At 36.8% G+C, this 23,345-nt stretch overlaps 2 protein-coding genes across 3 annotated transcripts; both read right to left on the reverse strand.

The window, feature by feature from the left end:
• Positions 1-354: 354 nt before the first annotated feature.
• On the reverse strand, positions 355-13,707 carry LOC139151865 (RAD50-interacting protein 1-like). 2 transcript variants are annotated; one of them, XM_070724895.1, is made up of 13 exons: positions 13,527-13,707; positions 12,269-12,510; positions 11,126-11,299; positions 10,328-10,465; positions 9,635-9,791; positions 8,969-9,082; positions 8,386-8,611; positions 7,612-7,749; positions 4,985-5,184; positions 4,021-4,286; positions 3,410-3,590; positions 2,774-2,892; positions 355-2,283 (listed from the first exon to the last, which is right to left on the reverse strand). In XM_070724895.1, the coding sequence occupies exons 1-13, from the start codon at positions 13,674-13,676 to the stop codon at positions 2,070-2,072; spliced, it is 2,319 nt and encodes a 772-aa protein (XP_070580996.1). In that variant the 5' UTR covers positions 13,677-13,707; the 3' UTR covers positions 355-2,069. The 2 variants fall into 2 exon arrangements, with proteins under 2 accessions (XP_070580996.1, XP_070580995.1); XM_070724894.1 differs by having other exon boundaries at positions 11,126-11,356.
• A 755-nt stretch (positions 13,708-14,462) lies between these two features.
• LOC139151866 (ER lumen protein-retaining receptor 2) lies at positions 14,463-23,144 on the reverse strand. Its single transcript, XM_070724896.1, has 4 exons — positions 22,976-23,144; positions 19,888-20,147; positions 18,484-18,736; positions 14,463-17,124 (listed from the first exon to the last, which is right to left on the reverse strand). Exons 1-4 carry the CDS (start codon positions 23,064-23,066, stop codon positions 17,090-17,092), a joined length of 639 nt encoding a protein of 212 aa, XP_070580997.1. The 5' UTR covers positions 23,067-23,144; the 3' UTR covers positions 14,463-17,089.
• Positions 23,145-23,345: the final 201 nt, after the last annotated feature.

The following is a 23,345-nucleotide window of genomic DNA, read 5'->3' on the forward strand; positions in this document are numbered from 1 at the left end:
TTTTTACTTTGTCCTCGTTGTGCATGTCATTTGTTTTAACTAGCTTTCTTGTCCTGTAACATCATGTTATTTGGTTTTTTTACTAAAATCCTCCTGTAAGTGCGGATGTATATGGTTTTTAACTGTATCATATGATACTGCACCAAGCCAATCTAAATATCAACCAGAATGATAGCACTGTACATTTGGCAGTAGTTCCTGCCCATCTAACTTTAAATTTTGTCCTTTGTTATAAACTCTAACCTACATCACACTGAACATTAGAACTTACAAAACAACTTTGCATTTACAAACATACATTGAAACTTTCACCAGGTCTTCTCATACAAAAATGATTGTCGGACCAAGAAACTATGATTTTTAATGTATGGCAGAATTTTAATTTGACAAATGCTGCTCACCCAAATGGGTAAAAATAATGAGCATGATCTTTCAAATAATATTCTTAAACATTCTAAAATGACATCTGCCCTGGCTTTCACAGGAGTTGAGATTTAGAAAAACAAACTCCTGGCATGGCAGCACTGCACTGACAACATACAGGAATGGCATGTTTCTTTGTTCTCTTGCAGAGCGGACATAAACTTGTGGAGAAGAACAGATTGGTACATTATTATTCACTTCTCTGTTTTCTCCTTTGAGAACTGGTGCTACCAGGTCAAGAAATATGTTCTCTTTACAATAAATAAATCCCTTCATTAGCAAAAGTATTTGACAGAGGTTTGAGAGCAAGATGCACCTACAGCATTGTAACTTTTCAATTTCAAAATTTGGGTTTCCCATAAAAGGCGTACTTTGCATGTGATTAACACTTCTGAGTTCCACAATTTATCACATAAATGAAAACCTCACCATTTCTTCCAAATTCCTCTACATTGATCTGAATCTGATAAATGTCCATAATTTGAATTTTCTAGCGATGAGATCTGAGTCACAGGCTTGAATATTCAGGCATGTGAGGGCGCTGTGTCACTGTTGGTTGACGGGACAGAGCACATGTACCTGGACTGTTGAAGTTTTCAGTAGGATATCCAACATGTTGACGACTCATATTTTGACTGACAATACATACTGTATTAAGCAGAAGTTGTGATTTGCTAACTATAAAAAAGACTAACACTTTGCATTTATCAGGATCACAGAATAGCTCAGAAAACAATTTCACAGGGTAACAGTCACAGTGACTGGTACATGTTTGTGTGACATACAACTTTCTTATGTAACAGTAGTCGTTTTTGAAATGTTGGTTGCAAGCAGACTATAGTGGAGAATGTTAGAGGTTGATCTACTCTACGAAAGAGAACTTCCAATATTTTCTCTAACTAACAGTTGAGAATTTGTATCTGATTGAGTTCCAAATTTAGCAAAGTACTTCTTGCATCTATTGAAGTATCAAGAACTAAAAATAAAAAAACATTGACAATTTCAACAATATAAATAAAAGTTTCTAAAATGATACACTTCTGGTCTCTTAAAATAATATGACACCAATGTCTCCTACACGGAAAGTTCGGCAGGTACAAAGAGTTGAAATCAAGATAAGAAACATTTGCATAGTACCATACCAAGTCAACAGTTCAAATGAGAAACTTTTCTCTTTCTTTATACACATTAGAAGAAAAAGATCATCTCTGAGAAAACAATATATGATTTAATGCTACATTAGACATATCTCTGCAACAGATTTTGGTTTTGCTATTCAAGATCGCTGTGAGATGCACAGTTATCCCATTCATAGATCAGCTTAAATTACAGAGTTCCTTGTTTAGGTAAGGTAAGATAACTACAAATTAAAACTCGAAACTATGATTATTAGAAATGCAATTCACTGAATTGATATATCATAATATACACAACATATGTCATAATAATCAGTTAGTATTATAAATATTTTTTATAATGTCACTTGAGAATTTGTAAATCCAAAAAAAAGGCTTTGATTTTTATGGAAGACATTTCAGCAGCAGAGCAGAGCAGTCTGATTAACACTGGGAAGTTCTTTCAGCAGAAATATCTGTATGTCTGTCTTCCCTGTTGGCTAATTGGCATAATGGCAGCTCTTACACCTGTCATGTCTTTGGCCAGTCAGTTCTCAAGTTGATGATTCTCTCCGCAGCACCTGGGGTTAGTCTGTACACTCCGACGTCATTCAAGGCAGCTCTGGGTTTCGGTATTGTGGGGCTATCGTCAGAAGTATCTTCATGTAATGCGTGAAATAGGATATCCCTTAGTAAGATGGCTGAGCCGAGATTTAGGTTGAGTAAGATACATGCTTCCTTCACACTGTGAATGAAGAAGACAGAAAATATACACTGGTGAAAATCAACAAAGAAAGCCAAGCAAGTCAAATTTTTAAAGGGCGCCCTCTGCAGAGCTCTGTGAGTTAATTACTGTGGATGCGCAATGAATTTCTATGGCATGGATTGAAGATTACAAAGTGATTGCAATAATTCTGCTTGAGAATTATTTGAGATTTATGTTGATATAGTGGAGAAATATGAACTGACTGTGAAGCATTTCTAAGATTTCACCTAGGGTACCATATCAACACAGCTGTCAGAGCTAGATGACAATCCATCAAAGTATCTTATTGTCCCTATGTTCTCAACAGTGTTGGTTACACTAGCGTTACACTAGTGAGGTGAATCTTGCCATCACAACCTGAAATGCATAGTATTTCTTGAAAGGTTATCACGTATCCAGTGTTTTACAACCATTCAATATGTAACATATTCTCACACTGAAAAATAAATACAAACAAATATTTGCTTACTCTTTGAAGTGGTTGTCAGGTCTCTGTGTGAACTCTCCAAACATTGGAAACAAATTTCTTGTCATGTCATACTGCAGTTGTGCTGCCCCGCCTTCATTGAATCTGTTGCCTAAAATCACCTAGGAAACACAAAAATGGTGAAAAATGATAAAGTGCCACAGACTTTCACCAAGAAAAAGGATAATCTCCATACTATCGGCATAACCTGTATATTGTTTTTGATAAAATGGTTGCTTAGCATGGCAGAAACTTCTAACTACTTGAAACTAAATAACAATAGCAGCACATTCAACTTTGTTTGAATTATTATATTATTAAAAACTTCTTTATATCCCCTAACATGAAATATGATACGAAATGGTCCATGTATGCCGATGTCTTGTTTTCATTTGAAGGAGAAATAAATTTGTTTTCAAGTACAAGTAATTGATACAGACTTTACAAATGACTTTCTATTTATTAAATTTGAAAGAAAACAAGAAAACTTTGACCCGGTCAGTCATGGCACATTTCTTGTCCATTTGTCTATGTTAAAACATTCTTCTGCTGCATGTGTCTGGCTCTGTATGCATTTTGGAACTTTATACTATATTTTTCTGTCTGTCTGTATGTCTCACAATTGGATATCATACTTACCTCTTCATAGATAAACATATTGAGAGACTCTGCCACTTTCTGCCAGACAGTGTTGAAGAGAGACTGACAAACTTGTTGTTTCACCAGGTGCAGTCTGTCTTTGAGAACTTGAAACATTTCACAGGCAGACGCAGAGAGACCTAGAACTATGAAGTCTTTATGAGAAGGCAATGAAAACCACCTGTGAAGAAAACAGAAATGTATTCTGTTGTAAATGCAGTCTTGTACATCAAGTTAGCTGAGCATCAGTATGATAAAATATTTTACTATCCTTTGAATTACAATTGCACTTGCATAAATTACACTGAAAACTCATTTGTGGAGAATTTAACCAAAATTCCTTGAATGTGTTACGTCACTTATACTAAACATTTCAGTCATGATCATCATTATGTTTTCTTTTTTTATGTACAGTGCCCTCTGTACTACAACTTGAGACTTCTTTTTGTTTGTAAAGAAAGGGCATGGGTGAGTGAGAGAAAACGTTTATAGCCCAGACTATTTCCTTTCAGTGTTTTGCAGAAGCACATCAGGTGACCACTGCATACACTTGGCTTTGCAGTCTTCAAAAATATATACTATTGAGAGAAAAAAAAATGATGGCACATTACTTTTCTTGTCTGTATTGCCGACTATACACTTTGATATCTTCAACTGCAGACAGTGCAATCTGGACCACCATTTCATCACGTAATCTCTTGTACAGCTTGACAGTCTCATCAAATACAGTGCCCTCCATGTTGTCCAGTTTAGAATCTTCCAGGATGGCAGTGATAGAACTTTGATCCGTAGATGAAGTATAGCTTTGCTCCATGGCAGTGTTGAAACTCTCCATGGAATGGTGTTCTGCCTTGAAGTACTGTAGCTGCAGGAAAAACTGACAATACGAAAAAAACAAAACTAAATTTTACTTGTCAGCTACATTTCACGCACTAGTCACACTCAGATGGCTGGTTCTGCATAATTCCTGTCTTGTTTTTGACGATATCAAAAATTTCCTTTTCCTCACAGAGTTAACATACAGATTAGCAGCAACGTTGAATTTCAAATATTGATACATTTTCAGCAATTTGTTTCTCTGGTACAAAAATCTGTACAGTCACCCATGATTTTTCTTCTTGATTTTGTAAGATTTGAAAGTTTCCTTGAGGAAAGTTTGACAATGTGTACAAGTTTAATCATTCAGTTTCACGGCACATATTTAAGCATATCGTTTAGAAGCTATGCATAAAATCTATGCTCTTGTTTGTGATATCATTGATACATCAAAGGTAACCAAACAACAATTTTTTTGCTTACAATCCATTACAAAAAAATCTTCATTTCTGACAAAGATAAATTAAAATGTTTACAGCAGATAAAGCAGAGCTATAAGTCACCAAACCTTTCAATCCAAAGACTAGTGTTTTATGCACACATTTTTAGGCAAACATTGACTGTGTGTTACAAACACCTGTTCTACTAAGAACACTCATCATATTGCCTAAGAGTCCCCAGTGGACATGCTTCATCAGTGTTTGTTAAAATAAACAAAGTAATTCATTATTTGTATGTCTGGTGGCGTTCTATACTCACCACTTGATCTGACCATTCTTGGAGTACTTCTATGACATAATTGAGTACGTTCAATATTGCACTGTATTTTGGACCAAGTGGCGTCTTGGCTTCTTCTTTCTTCACTTGAAGCAATCGAATCCTGAAGTCATCCAGCAAATAAAGCTGGAGGTCAAGAAATTGCAGTCTGTGTGTTGGGTATGGAAGATTCTTGTACCGATCTGAAAAAAATGTAATTTTTGTATAATTGAAAGTCAGCATTGTGAGAAAGTGGATTTATTATTGATTTTAAACCTGTCATTGTATTGTCTTCTATGAGGCATATAAGTAAAACTGGTTTACAAATATATGAAAGCCAGCCAGTTGTAATGGGGTACAAATGTTGTTTACACATTTTTTCACACAACGTAGGATTCCCAGTGCTTGTAATCAATATAGCAGTTCTTTTCTCAATAATAGTCTGACTTTGCAACATGAATAATTTGGGATTGGCGTAAAAATAAACATCTGCTTAAAAATATCTTGACTGACCAAAACAGTTGTCAGGATGTAATTTGGGAAATAAATGTCAACTTTTGTACATCGATATGAAGATGAAAATTGTTGGCATTAATCTTCAAATGGACTTTTCCCATGCGTACTTCAGCATGTGCAAAAATCAAATGATTAGTGTACTAGGTTGTGATTTTACGTCCTCAAAAAGTGGTCAGGTACAATTATTAAGACTGACACAGACGCACTGGCATAATGATACTAAAGTTTGAATTCTGAGAAAACTGTTACCTCACACAAAAATGAATGAAACTAGAAAGCATTTGCAAGCAAAAGCAAAGTTCCAGAGACCAGAGCAGCAGAAGAATAAAGAATGTGTGACGGAGATTGGTGCAGAATGAAAGAGTGCTTGGGATTTAATATGCAAGCACGTACCTATAGTGAGGGCTGATACAACAACAGAATACAACTAAAAGCAAGGCAGTCCAGGGAATTACAGTACACAGATTACAAATGCCTACATGTACGGTAAAAACACAACAGATACATACGGGGGCGACAACGCACAGAAATGTATATCAGACGAGGGGAAGACATCGACCTTGGCCGTTGAACTTGAAAACCGAGGCCACATGGCTACCCACTCATCTCCGGACAATCAACAAATATACCGTTACAGTTGGTAAAACTGCTCAGATCAAAGAAACTATTAAAAGATGTAAAACAATGAGACATCGAAGTTCCTGTGACAGCATCGCTAGGAAAATACTATGTTTTTTCAGTACGTTTATCACGGTTTTCTGACCCTGCTTACCCCTGGTACCAAAATAGAAGTGTCCCACTCTGATGTCATATCCGCCATTGTCATTCACGCACGCAATCTGGGTTTTCATTCTGTTCACATGCATTTTCATTTGATTAAAAGCAATTAACGCTTCATCTGTTAAGAGTTTTTACCACTGACTAAAACAATTTTCATACTATGTCGCTGTTTTCACAAGATACTGACCGTTTGATCTTGGAAAGTTGAGTTGCTTTTACGTGCAGCCAACGCATGCCGGGGCGGTGACAGACAGTTCACTATGCTATGCCATGCCACGCTGTTGATCGGCAGCATACATGATGTCTTCGTTCCAAGTTTACTTTTTATTTCAAGATGTGAGTCAAACAGAAATTTCATCAAATTGCCACTTCTGTATCTAGGGATTGTGTAATCAGTTTGATTTGAAAATATTTCGTCAATTAAGAGCGGAAATCGTCGCTGACTTTTGCTGTCTTTTGGCTATGGTTGTATATCAATTTTTTCTGTCCTTTACATACAATCGCCGCCGGTACCATCAAGGGTGGGACGTGTGAAATTGTTCTGTTGTTGACACTATTCATACAAATTGAAAGGAGTAATAACTAGTGACATTTTAAAACAAAGAAGCTACAAATAATCTGTCTTCCTTTCGTGTGACCAGTCCGTGCCATTGTGAACATTTTGCCGCTGAACCTCATAGCGATAGTGTCGCGGGTAACATTGATAGCGTCAGGTGAGATCGAAAGCGTTGCGGGCTTGAACGATAGTGCGGGCCGCGACACTGTTTTGGGCTGGGGAGAACCCTGTTAAAACCTCGTATATCTATACAAAACCCATCTTCAAAATGCAATCGCTCTCCGAAACGTCACAATATCTAAGCTCTTGGTCACTATGCTTGAATCATCGCAAAGCAAAAATTCAACATGTCCGCCAAGACCAGTCCATATGGAAGGCATATGACGTAACAGTATAGCGCCACGTACAGCGAGTATGAGAAAAAAACAAAAAGCAAAAAGCAACAAAAACAAAGCGAAAGAGAGCTAGAATTATTAATAGCTGAACGCAATATGATATTTGTGCAATGCAAAATAAAAAATAAAGAAATAAACAAACAAGAAATGCCCATTAAACCTGTCCGAGCTGAGCGATGACGTCAGAAGCGTGTCGCAATGCATTCTGGGTAATGAAGGTAAAATTTGTGTATAGCATGTTCTATGGTAGTAATACCGGAAATAGAGAAAGAAAGAAAGAAAGAAAGAAAGAAAGAAAGAAGAAAAGTGAGCAAAAACTAACAGTTCCAGAGCTGGTCTCTGGAACCTATTATTTACAAAGTGATCAATGATGATTAGCCTACCTGTGATAACAATCAATAAAGTCATAAAATTTTCACCGCACTCCGGTACTTTGAGTTCATCCACATCACTGATGTCTTTGTATTGTGATGTCCAGGCATTCTGTGATGACATCAAACTCTCTATCTTTTCAGTTGCAACTATAGATGAGAAGCAAAACCAAGAACATTTGCTGTGAGTACTTGATGAATATAGATTATAATACCCAATAAATATTTCATACATAATTGTCATAATTGTCTACAAGTAGAAATTTACTTTAAATGACTTCAGTTGCCCAAATGTGAAGAAGATTTGAAAGGATTTCATTTTCTTTTGTGGACCATGTTGAAATACTGTCATGGAAGAGATGGATTCATTTAGGCAGGTTGTTGTGGACTTTGCTTAGTTTTTTGTGATCTATTTTGAAGTTGAGTGTGATTCATTGTCTGTCTGTAGATAGGAATAATTGAAATCCTACCATCCTACTTCAAGATATTATAGCATAATTTTGTGAAAAAAAATGATGTTGACAATTTACAGCCTATTTTTCAAGAAAATAAATAACATAGTTGGCAATTTTAATATTTCAAAACTAAGTCATGATATTCATACTATTGTGGGCATGAGGGTAAATGTAACTTTTGGAAAATATTTTCAACCTCATATATGTTGGAAAATAATGCACACTTTCAACGAAATTGAACTCGAAGATTACACACTGTAATCAAATCTTTAGAGTTCAAACACTGTACTAACTTTACATTGCCAATAAAAGCAACGTTATTGCTACTCACATTTCTTTTCAACATTGACCCATTTCTCAAAACAATCATTGTTGGTGAGAACGAAGAGGCAGCCTGGCTGACCAGCTGGATAGCCAAAATTGGTGCGAACTTCACGGTCAAACAGTAACGCTTCATCAATGGTGTGAGACAAAAGGTGTTCATCGTACAACAGTTCTGGAATATCGTGGGAGAGTTTAGCGGTGACGATCAACATCAATCCTCGGGTGAATTCAACCTGCAATAAAGGAAGACGTGAAAAAGTACATTAAACAGACTACACACAGTCTCACAACTTTTGATAGAAATGCTTGGAATATTAATCTAATGTACACTATCCTGAAATGAAATTAAAATAGCAATCATTTGATTCTATTCACGCATGCACTGTCTTGACTGTAATAGAAGTGAGCTTATAAATAGAACGGGTAAAACACAAACCATGCACATATTTTTATTAAAATATTTTGAATCTGGTGATTGTTTATGATAGATTCACATACTTTGCCACCTACATATTCAAAAGTACAAAAATAGTAATTATGTTGCATAGAACTGACAAATTTTGGTCAGAGGTTAAAGTTCAGCTACTTACCCTTGCATCTAAGTTTGTAAGCCCTGCTTTGTTAAGAATTGGTTGAACGACTTGATCCAGAAAGTCACAGTGATCTCTGATCCAGTTTAACACTTGTGTAAAATACCATTCAGGCTGCAAATAATGACAGAAGAGTAAAAGATAGATTTGTTTTGAAATGTGCAAACTTTGTGAAGGAGACCAAAAGATACTCTAATTAGGTTCTCATGAGTAGGTACTATCTGATGTAAATGACAAATCACATTTTTACATACATAATAACATTTGTCTTTGACATGATAGAAATGCACAGTAAAAGACTGTTGGGCAGAAATCCTCCCGTAGTATCTGTGATGGAGAAATTGAAATGGATATTTTTCAGTGAGCGAAGATGAGGTGCATGTATGAAGTGATGGAAGGAAGTGAGATCTATGCAAGAAACAGTAAGATAGATGAGAGAAAGTACCTTTTTGTGGGGAATATGCACTCTGTTACAGACACAATTTTCGCTAACTTGCTTGTATTTTCTCTTAATATATGGGCCAGTTCTTAAAATACTGGCACTGAGTAAATACACAATTCTGTACTGTTCTCACAATTGAAGCCAGAGATGCAGTATTTGTACTAACATACTGGCAATATGAATATCAGCAATACAGACAAAGAGGAAGTCGTGTGATATCTCACCTTGCTGATGTTGTTTGTTTGTTTCTTGCCATAAAAGTGATATTTAAATCTTTTCTTTAGAGGTTTGATGAGTAGCTGTAGAGGTAGCAGTATTGGTCTGCACCCTGGCAATGCTGAGTATTCTAATGCTGACTTATCATCACTGCTTAGATTGTCACTGAACAGTGTCTGATTAAGGAATAAACTATAAATCAACAATGAATCAATCTGCCCTCCCCCTGCTAATGCTTGGAGAGACCTGTCCCTGACTCTGTGGCTGTCAATTTTCTTCAACTGATGTAAATAATGTTGGTTTTGAAAATGTATTTAGAAACCACTGTCTTCATCAAGCAGGTTTATCTCTGTTAGAGGTTTACAGTGCGTGGATTAAATTATTACAGTAAAATATCTGTGTACTACCGGTGCAATTGTCTATAAAAATGCATCAGAAATAGCTTCAAAAGTTGTCAATTGAGAAAACTCAAAAATGTTTACATATCAAACATCCCTGTAAACTTAATCACAATTTGAGATTTATTAGTGTATTGTCTCTGAAAAGTTTTGCATTCTTTCTGTTTTCCTCAGTTTTGTCATCAATGACTTTTAAAATGATAAAAACAAGACATAACTTTTTGAAAAATTTCTTCATGCCTATTGATTTACAAAAAGAGATTATTGCATGTTGTTTCTCCATGCCGTAGAGTGTAAGGATACGGAAGTTGTAACTTGAGAAGCTGACTAAACAGTGTTTCCATCTTCTGTTTGAGTTCACCTTGGTTTGCTGATGGAGTTGAAGGCTTAACTGCTGTGATGAATGGCCAACCTAGGGCTCTGACAACTTCATCAAACTCACTGTCATTGTAATTTGTAAAATGAAATATGTGAATATAATCCTATGCCATTAGAGGGACAAATGTCTTAAAGATTGCTACAACTGTCTTCCTTCATATGTGTAGCACTGCCCCGAATTGGAATATTAGAGGAAGCATCATGATGTAAAGAAAATTACCCAAAATTTTTCAAGTTTGCAACAACACTGCCCAACTGTGATTCCACTAAAAACTAACAATCATTTTGTCTAACACAAACATCATGTTGAAAATCCGTACAACGAAACTTTATCAAGTCTATGAGTGTAAATTTCAGTCATTCAATGGAAGCTTTATATTTGGCAGTGGTAAATGCCTTTACTATAAATATGATTGTGTACCATATTGGTTACATTATCATTATTATGAGAGTAATTTCATCAGAATCTTGCATTCCACTTTGGTATGCTGTCTGTCACCGGAGTAATAAGCTGTGTAAATGGACATATGACATCACTATGCATTGCATTTGCTTTTGAGATGGCAGTTAAAATGTATGAAATACAGTACTACAATATATTAACATACAAACTACTTCTAATTCATACAATATTCCATACACTCCTAGATTTAATATAGAAATTAATCAAAGAAATAAGCGTCACTGACAATTCAGAAAGCAAAAGTGTTTTGCAAGACTAACCTTGATAATTTCTCATTGAGAATCTTATACCAGAAGAGAACGGTTGAATTCACAAAGTCTATGAGGTGGTGACATGAAGATCCCTGTATCAAATCACTGAGTTCAGCCATACTTGCAAAGTGGACCACGGCACTGGGCATTGCACTGGCTACTAGGGACTGTTGGATCTCTGAGCTGTGGAACAATTGGAATGGTGTTGAATTGACCAGCAAGGACCCCTGAATGTCTGAACTATTGGGAGACAAGAACGAGAGAAAAGAGAAAGGAGCGATATGCCACATCAACGTCATTAAAACACAAACATCCTCCCATAGATAGATTTTGACCGTACATGCATGGTTTGAACAATTTGTATGCACTAGTAAGGTAATAACACAAACAATACAAAAGAACATGGTTTTCATCAAGAGGGGATAGATGTACTGGAAGACACCAACTTTAACATAAATAGTTTGATTGACATTTTCAATGGTATGCTTGATCTGTTGGAGACAGGGATAAGGAAAAGTGCTATTGTAAAAATTACACATATATGTAATAAATTTTTGAAACATTCTGTAGACAAAGAGGTATGACATATAAGCTGTTGAATGTGTACCACATTTTGTCAATATTTGTATGTGTTGTGCATGAGATATGTACGGTGTTCTGAAATTTACTAAGCATGCTGCAACCATTGACAAATTAGTACAAAGCATGATGAAGGACCAAAATACTTTCATATTGGCCATCACCTGTATCATCAGGTGCTTGTATCTCATTTTGTAAATGGTGGAAATGAATAAAAGGAAAAGGCTACAGATAGACCACCTCTCTGACTCCAAAGGAACAATGAATTCTTGTTCTGCAGCCATGTAAATAACGTCATGTGAGCCTGTTAACTGCAAATTTTGGAATGTTTGATGTAATAAAGATCACTGGTAGAAAAGTGTTTGTCCTGCTTTATTGCTGTGTTACAATGGCGGCTGTGTTGTCAACATTTTTCGATAAATCTTGGGCTGAAATCATACAGAATGATGTGGTGCAATTTACAATCAAATTTGGGGAATTATTGGATTTGTTCAATAAGGGACTGAAATTCATGCCATGGTTAAATGTTGTAGTGCTCTGACCCATGGTAAACTTATGATTTGACCATTTCACCTTAGCTGTTCAACTTGCTCCACCCAGTTCAAGTAACTCATGCATTTCTCCAGTTCTTTGACCTGATTGGTCAATTCAGCAAGTCCATCTATGATTGGCTGAGCCTGGGTCAGGTGCTCGGTGATGTCATTTCTTGTCTGCTTCTCACTGGCTGACAGAGCCTGCATTTGTTCCAAGGCAGATTCTGCATCGTGTAGTGCACCATGTATTCTTTGTGGCACTTCAGAGCTGGCAACTGAGAGCTGCAAGAAGGGACATAAAATAGAATCTGTCTCAATATCAGTTGAAATCAAGGCAGTCATATCCTAGCTTCCTGCATATTGGTATCTGACTTCCTTAATATGTCCTGGGTAGCACCCTATTAAAAATACAGCTTTGTGCACCAAGCCTGCAGCATTACTAATGAATAACTATACAAGTTCACTGACAACACACCTGAATAGGTACAAACACAGTTGGTGTCATAATTATTGACTGACCCTTGGACTATGGACAATCTTTAAAATTTCTTCTCCAGCAGCAGTGATGTAGCCTGTGATTTGCATGGATCATGGACCTCCATGCTCTGATATACACATGCTGAGGCAAAGTATATGATGTTTTATGATGCCTGAAATTAATTGTGTACTGTTTTCATCACTTTGTACACTTGGCTACACCTCCTCTACCTCCATGGCTACACTGGACCTGATGCCCTGTTCCACCAGTGACATAAAACTGGAAAAATTGTGGGTTACATCACTGCTACTACCTTCTCTTTTAGCTCAACCATATTTCAATGAAGGTTGCCAGTATGTCACCTACTCTTCATCACTTACATCCATACCTTCACTAATTTCTCGGGCACGACCGAACAACCACGAAAGTGAATAATGTACACAACTATCAAAGGAGAACAAAGGATTAAAATCAAGCAAACAGTCAATGTCAACAACCACTGATGCGAGACCCAGGGATTGACGACTGCCGCTAAATGGAGATAGTGCTGGTCAATACATTCTTCAGATGGCCCTGTTCCCAATCCCATCGAAATGGAAACTAAATGTAAATGTCAAAATACATTTTAGCAGAACATATGGAAAGACTACCTTGTCTTTGTAGCACCATACTAGCCTCTTTCCTATAGTTACCTATGAATGACTTCCCAATAAAGGATCACAAAAGCTAAGCTTTGGTACGCTGTATGCATATGTTTACTGAATGTAAATCAACGTGTCCTTGTTATCACCGATAGACTTTGGTAAGATGTTGTGCTTACTTGATCCTCAAGATCCCTTTTCCGCTCTGCAAGCTGGCTTAGAAGCTCGTTAACTTTCGGGAGTAACTTGAGATTGTCTCCTATCTCTGAGTCGATGAAATTCTTCACTTCTTCATCGAGATCGACATCGTCTTCGCCCACATCGGCCATATTGTCGCATTGAATGCGCCCTCATACACTTATTGTTTAAAACCTTTGTCTTTTGGATGATGTTGTCCTCGACATGTTTGGTGGCGCTTTCTTGGGCGATTATTCATTCTCCGTGGCCTAGTACATGAATATTTTTATGAAAATATACCACTGTATTATTATAAACACCTACTGGTTGCTCATTTCTGCCAAATCTGACTGCACATTCAGATTGTCTGCATGGGAAACACGTCGTGAAACGGAAGCAGCTATGGGTTAATCTGTGTGGCTATGAAAATAAACTTAACGTACAGTAAATAGTTTTGTGTCAGTGCATACATGCACATTACAGGTACAGGTCTCGTTCTTATAGCTTTTGCCCTTCATTTAGCTATCACCATTGTGTACAGCTTTTGCCCCTCATTCAGCCGTCACCAGTGTACATATTTTGCCCCTCATTCAGCTATCACCAATGTGTATAGATTTTGCCCCTCATTAAGCTATCACCATGGTGTAGGAGGTGAGCTAGCTCTGCATGCAGGGCCTAGGGCTGTGTGTTACCGGCGTTATACAGCCTCCCATGGCCGGTAACACACAGCCCTGCCATGCAGAGCTAGAGGTGAGCATGCAAAATAAAATGACTGCCAGTCACCCACAAGAGATCAAGTTCGGCTTAAGAATACTTCAGGGCAATTTTACTGGTAGGTTTTGACAGTGCACATACAAACACACACAATACTGGCCATTTGTTAGGAAACTAAGTATAAGTTTAAAAGGAATTAGACAAACAACACTGAAAGACAATAGCAGGTTATCAAATACATCTTTTTATTGATAATGTGGTGGAACTAACCAATCAAAATACGGTGAAGTGATGTTTTCTCATCATGACTTACCTACACCAATGAGACCAATATGATGAGATTTCTAGAGCACTACATACAGATTCTCAAAGACAAAGAAATCACTATACGTTGAGTAGATTATGATCCATACAATGGAAGTTAGCATTCACATTGCCAAAAGCAGAGCTTGACCAGCCAAGTTAAATTGATCCACTCTTTCCAGAAGTCAAGTAAACTAAGGCAAGATATTTTGTAAAACAGATACCTTACAATATAAAGATGTTTGAAAAAAACTTTCATGGTTGGGTTCGACTTTCATGTACAGCATTTTGGCGATGCTAACTATAATATTCGACAGGATAAAGTGTAATTTTCCATTGTTGATGAAAAGTTTCATTTGACGACACTTCATACGAATAAAAAATTTCATTTGAACTTCTCCTCTCCCTTTTATAAAATTCTCTCATCGTTATATTACTTATGTGAACTGTGTGTATAACAATGGATATCAATGGATGCTATGATGATATTTGTTTGTGAAAGAGCTGCCCTTTGTACAGCATGAAGAAAACAAGTCTAAGATACAAACATTCAGCATGCCCTCTATGCTTCGTTGACACACCACTGTCATGAGGAAGTATGTCCAATACAAGAAAGTTTAACACATTACAATATTCGGACGAAAAAAAAAATTCAGAGCTCCCCAATACAACCAGAGAGTAAGCCAATCAGAGGACACACTGTAGACATTACACACACATGGCCCAACAGAGTTTTTTCTTCAGTAACTTTATGGGACATAGTCTCTGTCTTTAGACTTATTTTTTGTACATTTTGAGAAATCTGTCATATTATTGAGCTCACACTGAAAGAGTGCTCAACAAAATATATACAGACGGAACAGTCATACAAATAACAATGTCTTGTCTCCACTTCAAATGACCACTGCATCAGTGAACTAAAAGCATTTGCACAAAGTACATGGCGGCTAGACTTGACACTAACAAATATACACTTAGCTCATGGTTGGCTGATGAAGGCATTTTTCAAAACAGCGACCATGTCCCATTAAACTGATAGCTGCAAGTGTCAATCATACACACTTAGATCCTACCAGCATGCTCTTCTTGACGATCAAAGATTCTGCAAAATCTTCATTAAAATGGTTTCTCTCCACTATTTTTTAGAGTTTTCCAATAAATGACAGTTCTTTCCATTGGATGAAAACTCAGCAAGTATGGAGCAATGCTTAAATGTTGCTAGGTTGCTAGGTCTAATTTTGTAAGTACTTATAAAGGCTATGAAAACTATGTGGTAAAAATCAGAAATGAACGTTGGTTACAACATCAGCAAAAGTGAAATAAATAAGTCAACAGCATTTTAATAGGACCATGATAATAAAATTTTCGGTGTGAAAAATGACATAGAAACACCCTGACTCCATACAATAATGATGTAAGCACAGACAAGGTTTTTGTCCTTGTCTGTGATACAAGGAAGTTCAAATAATTTTGTTTGGCATTTCAAAAGAAGACTACATTCTGTAGAGTTCAATGATCACAATTTGTAACCCCTGATAATGTTATCAGCATTAGAGAAACTTTAAATGAGGGTAAAATATCCGAGAACCATTTTGACTGTAACCTGTTCATCCCCTTTTTCTTGTACATGGTTGCAACCAAACCATTGAAAACAATGGAGATGGACTGATCTATTTCAGTTATTGGATTGGATGGGTAAGTGTGAGACAAACTGAACTTTCCCAGTTGCCAAGGATAATTATCACTGGACTGTGTTACCTGGCAACATCATCCTCTTTTCATGTGTCATTTGAGTGGTTGTGCAGTGTTACAGTTTATCATTTTGTTTTTTACAAGATGTAGAGGGTAAAAAAGAAAGAAAAAAAGGAAATAAAAATACTACAGGCAAGGCTTATTAATCATGGCTGCAGTTTGCTCATAACAAAAATCTCAAAATAGCAAAGGCTGACTCGTCACGTCTTGTTTTTTTCCTGTCAGTAAATGGACCATACATATTTAAGCTTTGTTAAAATTCCTTAAACTGACAAAATATATATTCTTGCTATAAAACATGACCTTTTGAAGAGGAAAAAAAATCATCTCTTTTGAAAAAATTGTCAAAACGGTTTGTCTTACAGAAAAGTTATTCTTCATAGCTGCAGACGTACTTCAAATCTTATGTGCAAGACTATCAGAGTCAAATTAGTGGGACGAGCAGAATTTTTGGATTTCTCATATTTGATAAAATTTCAAACAATCATGGCAAATCCTGGTTCAATGAAAATGGTGAGATATATTTGCCAGTGAAAGCACAACTGGAAGAGTAATGGACAAACACTGTATTAATACATACCTTTTCACTGAACCCCTAGCAATCTGAGCTTGGGGTCCAGTGTTAGTTACTTGTACGGTGTTTCAAAGCTTTCTCCCCACACACTGACTCTCAGCTATAGTCTTGCACAGAAGATCAGCCACTTGTCCATTCTCCGTAGTCTTGTCCAACTTCACTAAGGTCATTACGTAACAGCATTTTGTACTTCTCAAATTTTCTTCCGACACTCGTAAAAGTTTATGCAGGTAACGTTAACTGTTTGCCTTTAAGAACTGTAAGAAAGCCATAAAAAATTCTGAATTAGAACTATTAAGACAAATTATGAAACACATGGTGCATGTACGCCAGTGGTTAGACTGTTTGACAAAATGTACTAACTCGCACAATAATCTCTTACTAGCCAAGGGGCATTTTGTAATTTTACTTTGCGATAACAAACCACTAAACATGCCTCTAGAATGATGATAACAATAAATGCCAAGCATGCTTTGTGATTTTAACTTCATTAGAAGATTTTGAAATGGTGCTATTGTACACACTTGAGAAAAGCTTTTATATTTTCTTTATCAAAGAAAATGGGAGTTTTAGGTCATAAAACATGATGACAATAGGATAGTAACATCCTTGGCCAGCTCCATTTTGTGATCAAATTATTAAGTTTTTTAGAATATATAAAATTCACACACACACAAAAATTTACCCACTGAAAATAGTATTTGCTAGATGAAGCACTATGTGCTGCAAACCACTTGGGTCGGTTGATCATATTTGGGAATGTAAGGATTGACTATTTTAAATCTAGCTGTTTCAACTTTTTGATGTTTTTATTGAAGTCAAACAAATGGGATTGAGTTATGGGAAACACAAACTCAACTCTTACAAGATGCATAAGAATATATTGTAGAAAGCAGTTCTTAGAGTCAGCATGGAAAGCAACTGATTGACACGTCACCTTCTCATGTTTAACACAAATTATTACCAGATATGTAGACTTGGTTCAAGTCGGTGAATTTTTAAAAAATAAAATTCTTTGTAATAGTTTCTCTTGTGTTTCTCCTATTTCATGCAAACCTACTTTGAATTTGTCAGCCCAGACCAGGTTTTCCTAGCAATTGAATATGTTACCTTTGAGTCTGCCCAGTAGTGAGTTAGTTTCTGTGATTCCGCGTTCACCCCACTCACGCGTTTCACATGAAAACAGAACACAACTCATCACATTCACCCCAGTCAAACATTCACAAATCATAGACTTGAACCAAGTCTACCAGATACGCTAAATTCACCAAAAAGAACAGTGAAACCAGTTTCCCATCAGGTTCATCCATAACTATAAGGTCATGTCAGTGGAAATCAGTCATGAAAACATACTCTATATTACAAATTTTAAATAAACCTGACCATTTGAAACCCATAAGTATGCGTAAACATGACTTTCACTCGCTGGTCTTGTCACAGCATACAACAAATACATGGCGATTTTTACTGACCTGACCTCATAGCAGATAGTGTTTGTCATTTCAGTATGTGTGTCTAACTGTTCTTTAGGCAAATTATTTGTGTGCCGATCTTGAATGATTTCACTGGAAAAGGGTTATAGGTCAAATTGATGGAGAAGGTTAGAACTGCTTTACCTTTTGTGATGTACAGATAGAAGAAGTCACAGTAGAGAATGGTCTGTACACATCCAGCTACAATGGCAATCAGATCAAAGAAACCCTCCGTGTAATAACGGTATACCCAATTGACTATGTAGAGAGCACGGTAAGATCCTAGAGCAAAGAGGTAGTGGCTTGTAATGGTCTCGGCCTCCCCTGTCTTGCTGATCATAAATAATTGTGGCAAGATGGCGACCGATTCAAGATAGATTGAGAAAGTCCACAGGATCTGAAATAATAAAACAAATCAAGATTACATATCTCTGGCTGAGAATTATTTCTTCAATAGCTTATCACTCAGACATATCTTATGTAAACAGTATACATGATTATCAGAACAAGGGTAAATACATGATGTTAGTATTGTATTTGATTTATTCACTTTGACCCCTAGATATGTCACAGATTTCACTATCACAGGTCAAATCACAATGAGAAATTCCTGCACAGTATCATGGGAGCTACTGTGCATGAAGTTGGACATTTAGCTCTTGCCTATAAGAGTTGGTATTATCCAATGGTATTTGATCCCTAGATTGGACCTGTGCACAAGGAAAGCAGGGTGGTGGTGAGTTGGATATATTTTAACATGAGGACAAAATGTTTTTTAAGTGAATAAAGTGATTCACATTGCTGTGCAACATAAGAACTATTCTTCAGAAGTACAAGAAGTATGGTACTGTTTGGAAGAACTGAACCAAGGACATTCGAAATACCAAGGATATTCCATGAAAGCAAATTCAACACTTGGCATTGTACTATTTAAATCTATTGTACTGTATTGGCTCAAAGTCCTCCATCAAGGTTTAAATGTAGAGATCAGTCAAAGACTCCGACTATCATGCCTGTCCTTGTGAAAGTAAAATGCACCTCTCGGACAGTATTTTTGGACACAGTTTTGCATTATTTTCCACTCTGCATATGTGGACTTACTTAAAAGGCTGTTGAGCAAATAAGTTTCCCCTTGTGAAAACTGCAAATTTAATTTTCCCTTACATAATACAGACCATTTTAAATCTGAAATACAGGTATTGGTATACATGTAGTTTAGGTCATTTCTTTCTCTACTCCTAACCTTTGTGCAGTGAATCTAGATTTTAAGTTTCCTTGGGGAAATTTTGAGTAAAAGTTGAAAACTCTCAGGTTTGAGGCACATATTATCCTAATCATAGTTTTCAATTCTGCTCAGACTCAGCGTGCTGTCCTGCATTATCAACTGGTACCAAGGTGTTTCAATTCAAAACTATAGAGATCATGGACAATTCAACTGAAATTGATATCAAATTGTGAAACTTTCTCTATTCACAGTAAACTAAACTACAATATGCACATTTCATTGACAAGAAAGCAGTGAGGGATTGTTTGGGTGTGTATTCTTACCTCCAGAGGAGAGAAGTCGTGGTTTACAAGGAAAGCCAAGCCGCCGACAGGTACAACTAGGAACTCAACACGGAAAGTATCATGGTTACTGTCATAGGTGGCTTTGAACTTGACAAACATCAAATAGACCGTGGTCACCGAACAGAAGATGTAGATGACTTTCATTGAGGAGTTGTACAGAGAGATAAAATTTGTGAAAAGATCTAGATATCTTGTGATGAAAACCAATGCAAACAGTATCTGACTCTTCCCGGACACACCTGAAATTCAAAGAATATTGGAAAGATATGTTAATGGTAGATATGTGTTAATATTATTCCAAAGATAGTGATGTGCTTTTTACCTTCTTAATGTACTCTTCAAGGTTACTTGGGCTTTTAAGAACTTGTGCCTTGCTGTCCAACTAAAATTTAGGACTTCATACGCATTATATAATATTTAAATCACAAAAAAGTTACTTTGGGCATTTTCTGAACATTGAACCTATTTTGTGAAGTGGATACTTTTACTTACCAATCAATCAATTTACAGGCTGTAGTTACGTGTACTGGTGTAACACAAGAAGTCATATCACAGTATGGGCTTTCTTTAATGAGGCAGTTATGACAAACTGTACTATACTGAAATAACATCAGAGCTACAGGTTTTATTACAAAGCTATTATAACCATTGAATGGGTTTTTTTTATTGTAAAGTCATTCACAATAAAATATTTAATTTCAATGGCCTGAGCAACAACTTGTTAAACAAGTGAATATTACAGTGTACATAACCTGCGACAGCATTCTGGTTGAGACTGACATTTATCACAAGTTAACTTCCATTAGTTCAGCTATAGTATTAGAGATATGCATCTACAACACGGTAACCTTGCATTTACTTGTAACTCTACAAATACCACTGACAAATGACCCTTTACAAACCCAATATGGGATACTTTAAATTCCAGACACCAGATGGGGCTAATTCTTTCCAGTTACCTAAGATTTTGTGGGTCAGGAATGATCTCCCTACCAGGACGTGAGTAGTTTGGTCTGGATCAGGATCTAATGTAAACTATTGTTGAGCCAATAAGCTCTCATTTTGTGGAGATCAATAAAACATATGCCATGTATCACATAGTTAGCACTGTGTACCACCATATTATACCATCTGTTCAATGTACAGATGCCTGTGTGGTCAGGTAATTTGAAATTGCTATCTCAATACCTTATTGTATATTGGAACTTTCTCTTTTGTGGGATAAAAAAATAATGAAGGTAGCACTGAATGACTAAATTTGATACTGATTATGACTCTTTTGGGAGAAGGGACATTCATATTCTATATAGTGGAAGGCTGCCTCCATGTTACCATGGTATGATATAGTGGAAGGGTGCCTCCATGTTACCATGGTATGATGTATACAATTTTTAAAACAAATACCGTCACATTGCCTGTGTCAATTTGATTGCAATATATAATGGTAAACATTTCTTTTATAATCAATATATTAGTATATTCTTGCAGATTTCAATAATGATATAGCAGCAATACTATGTTTTATAATAACAAATCAGTAATCTGGTTGCATCGCATGATATTCAGTGCACTATGCATAAAATTATAAATTTTTCTCTTACACAAGAACATATTGAACGGAGAAAACCATAATTGCTTTTTCCAAAAAAATCCTATCCCGAACATATACTAAGGGGAAATGTGATGTTACTTTTGCAAGAATTTACATTTTGATTACACAAGTGTAACTGGTTTTTACATGCAATGAACTAAACTAAGATCTGGTCACATTAGAAAGTCATACTTTACACCCTGTATATCAATACTGATTGCTCTTTTTAGTTGTCCAATTATCATACTAATTTTGAATGATGTGGATCATGATTAACAAACTATAGTCAGTGTGATGAGCAAAGCTGTTCAGTGAACTATGGATACGCGAATTTATATCAAAGAACATGTCTGCAACATTCCTGATGTCTAGAACTAAGCTACAGTATTATTCTATGGGTCTGACAGGACTTCCTTGCATTCTGAATGCATTACATTGTATGTGTCTGGTGATGATGTGTCCTTAATGAGAAAAAGAGCAAAGGGAATGTGGCTGGGTGGTTACTACCTGTCTGTCTCACCATTGTTTTGAGTTGACATTTGGATAGGAAACCTATTCACTGTGACAGCTTTTCACTGCTTGAACAATACTGTGTGGGCATTGCATAGCACTATTCTACACACACGGATGGGTCAAGAAATTTTAAATGCTATCCATATGTGCTTTGCCCAGAGGAAGACAGTACACCTACACAGGACGTGGCACTATTTCATTTGGATATATCACAACTTCAAGCATATCTTTCAATGGATTGACAGCCTTCTCATGACAGGGTCAACTAAATTAAAGCATATTTCATAGCTGTGGACCACACAAGCAGTATCTGTGTTTGCCTGCTTTTTATAGTGCATCGCAAAACCCTTCATAGTAATTTGTGTTTTCATTCAGTTGCAAGTAAAATGGTTCACGGAGCATTTTGGAACAGACAATTGTAAATCATGTTGAGTTAACAGTAGCAGCACAAGTTAAAAGTTAATGCCACGTCACTAAAAGCGTGGGAAATACAAAGAGTCGACGAAACCTGACACTAGGTTTCTACAATTACGGCAGGCATGGCTTCCTCCGGAGAACAGCTGTATTGTCGGCTACCGCATCATTGCACGTATATGAGCGGAGGCTTCTACTGCACTGAAGTCGTATTGATGAACTCATCACAGACGCGACGGCGTTTATACTAGGCTCGGGTTCCCATTCGATTTCGAGTCCACTGCCGTTATAAAAATCCGTTTGAAGCTTTGGGATTAGAGCAACCGTCGATCAACCATAGCTTTATGTAATGAGACTGTGGGCATCATTTGACCTTGTTGTGAAATAAGAAATGCGACGTGCACCTGGCCTTTGCAGACGCCACGTTGGAACTTAGCAGTTGGCAGTCATGCCTCGCCCGTCAACCAGCCGGCCAACTACCCGGCCGGCGATTTATTTACAAAATTTGAGACGTCGTTCTACAAAAGTCTTGCGATGATGCAAACTTACCTGCACACGATCTTGTCCTCCATATCTTCAATAACAAGATAATGATAGCTAGGAGATGGCACAAGTCTCCGACCAACCGAAAAATATTCATTTTCCTAGCTGATGTGAGTGTCACAAACCTGGGGTCTACAATATGGCGGCTTAGGCGACGTGGCGAAGAGCGCAAGGTAGTATGGGAATGATGCGCCCTCAACGTACCAAATTAATTCAACAACCGAGAACAGGTACAGACAGTGGCACAAGTCGCAACACGCTGAATTTCCGGCCCTCAGGACCGTATAGCTCAGTCCGACTGTAATTAAAATAGTTTGTCAAAATATTTCTATTCGTACACAGTATGTTTATGAGAATTGTATTGTGTATGTACGTT

Source organism: Ptychodera flava, chromosome 15, assembly GCF_041260155.1.
Source record: "Ptychodera flava strain L36383 chromosome 15, AS_Pfla_20210202, whole genome shotgun sequence".
In the NCBI taxonomy this organism is placed as follows: Eukaryota; Metazoa; Hemichordata; class Enteropneusta; family Ptychoderidae; genus Ptychodera; species Ptychodera flava.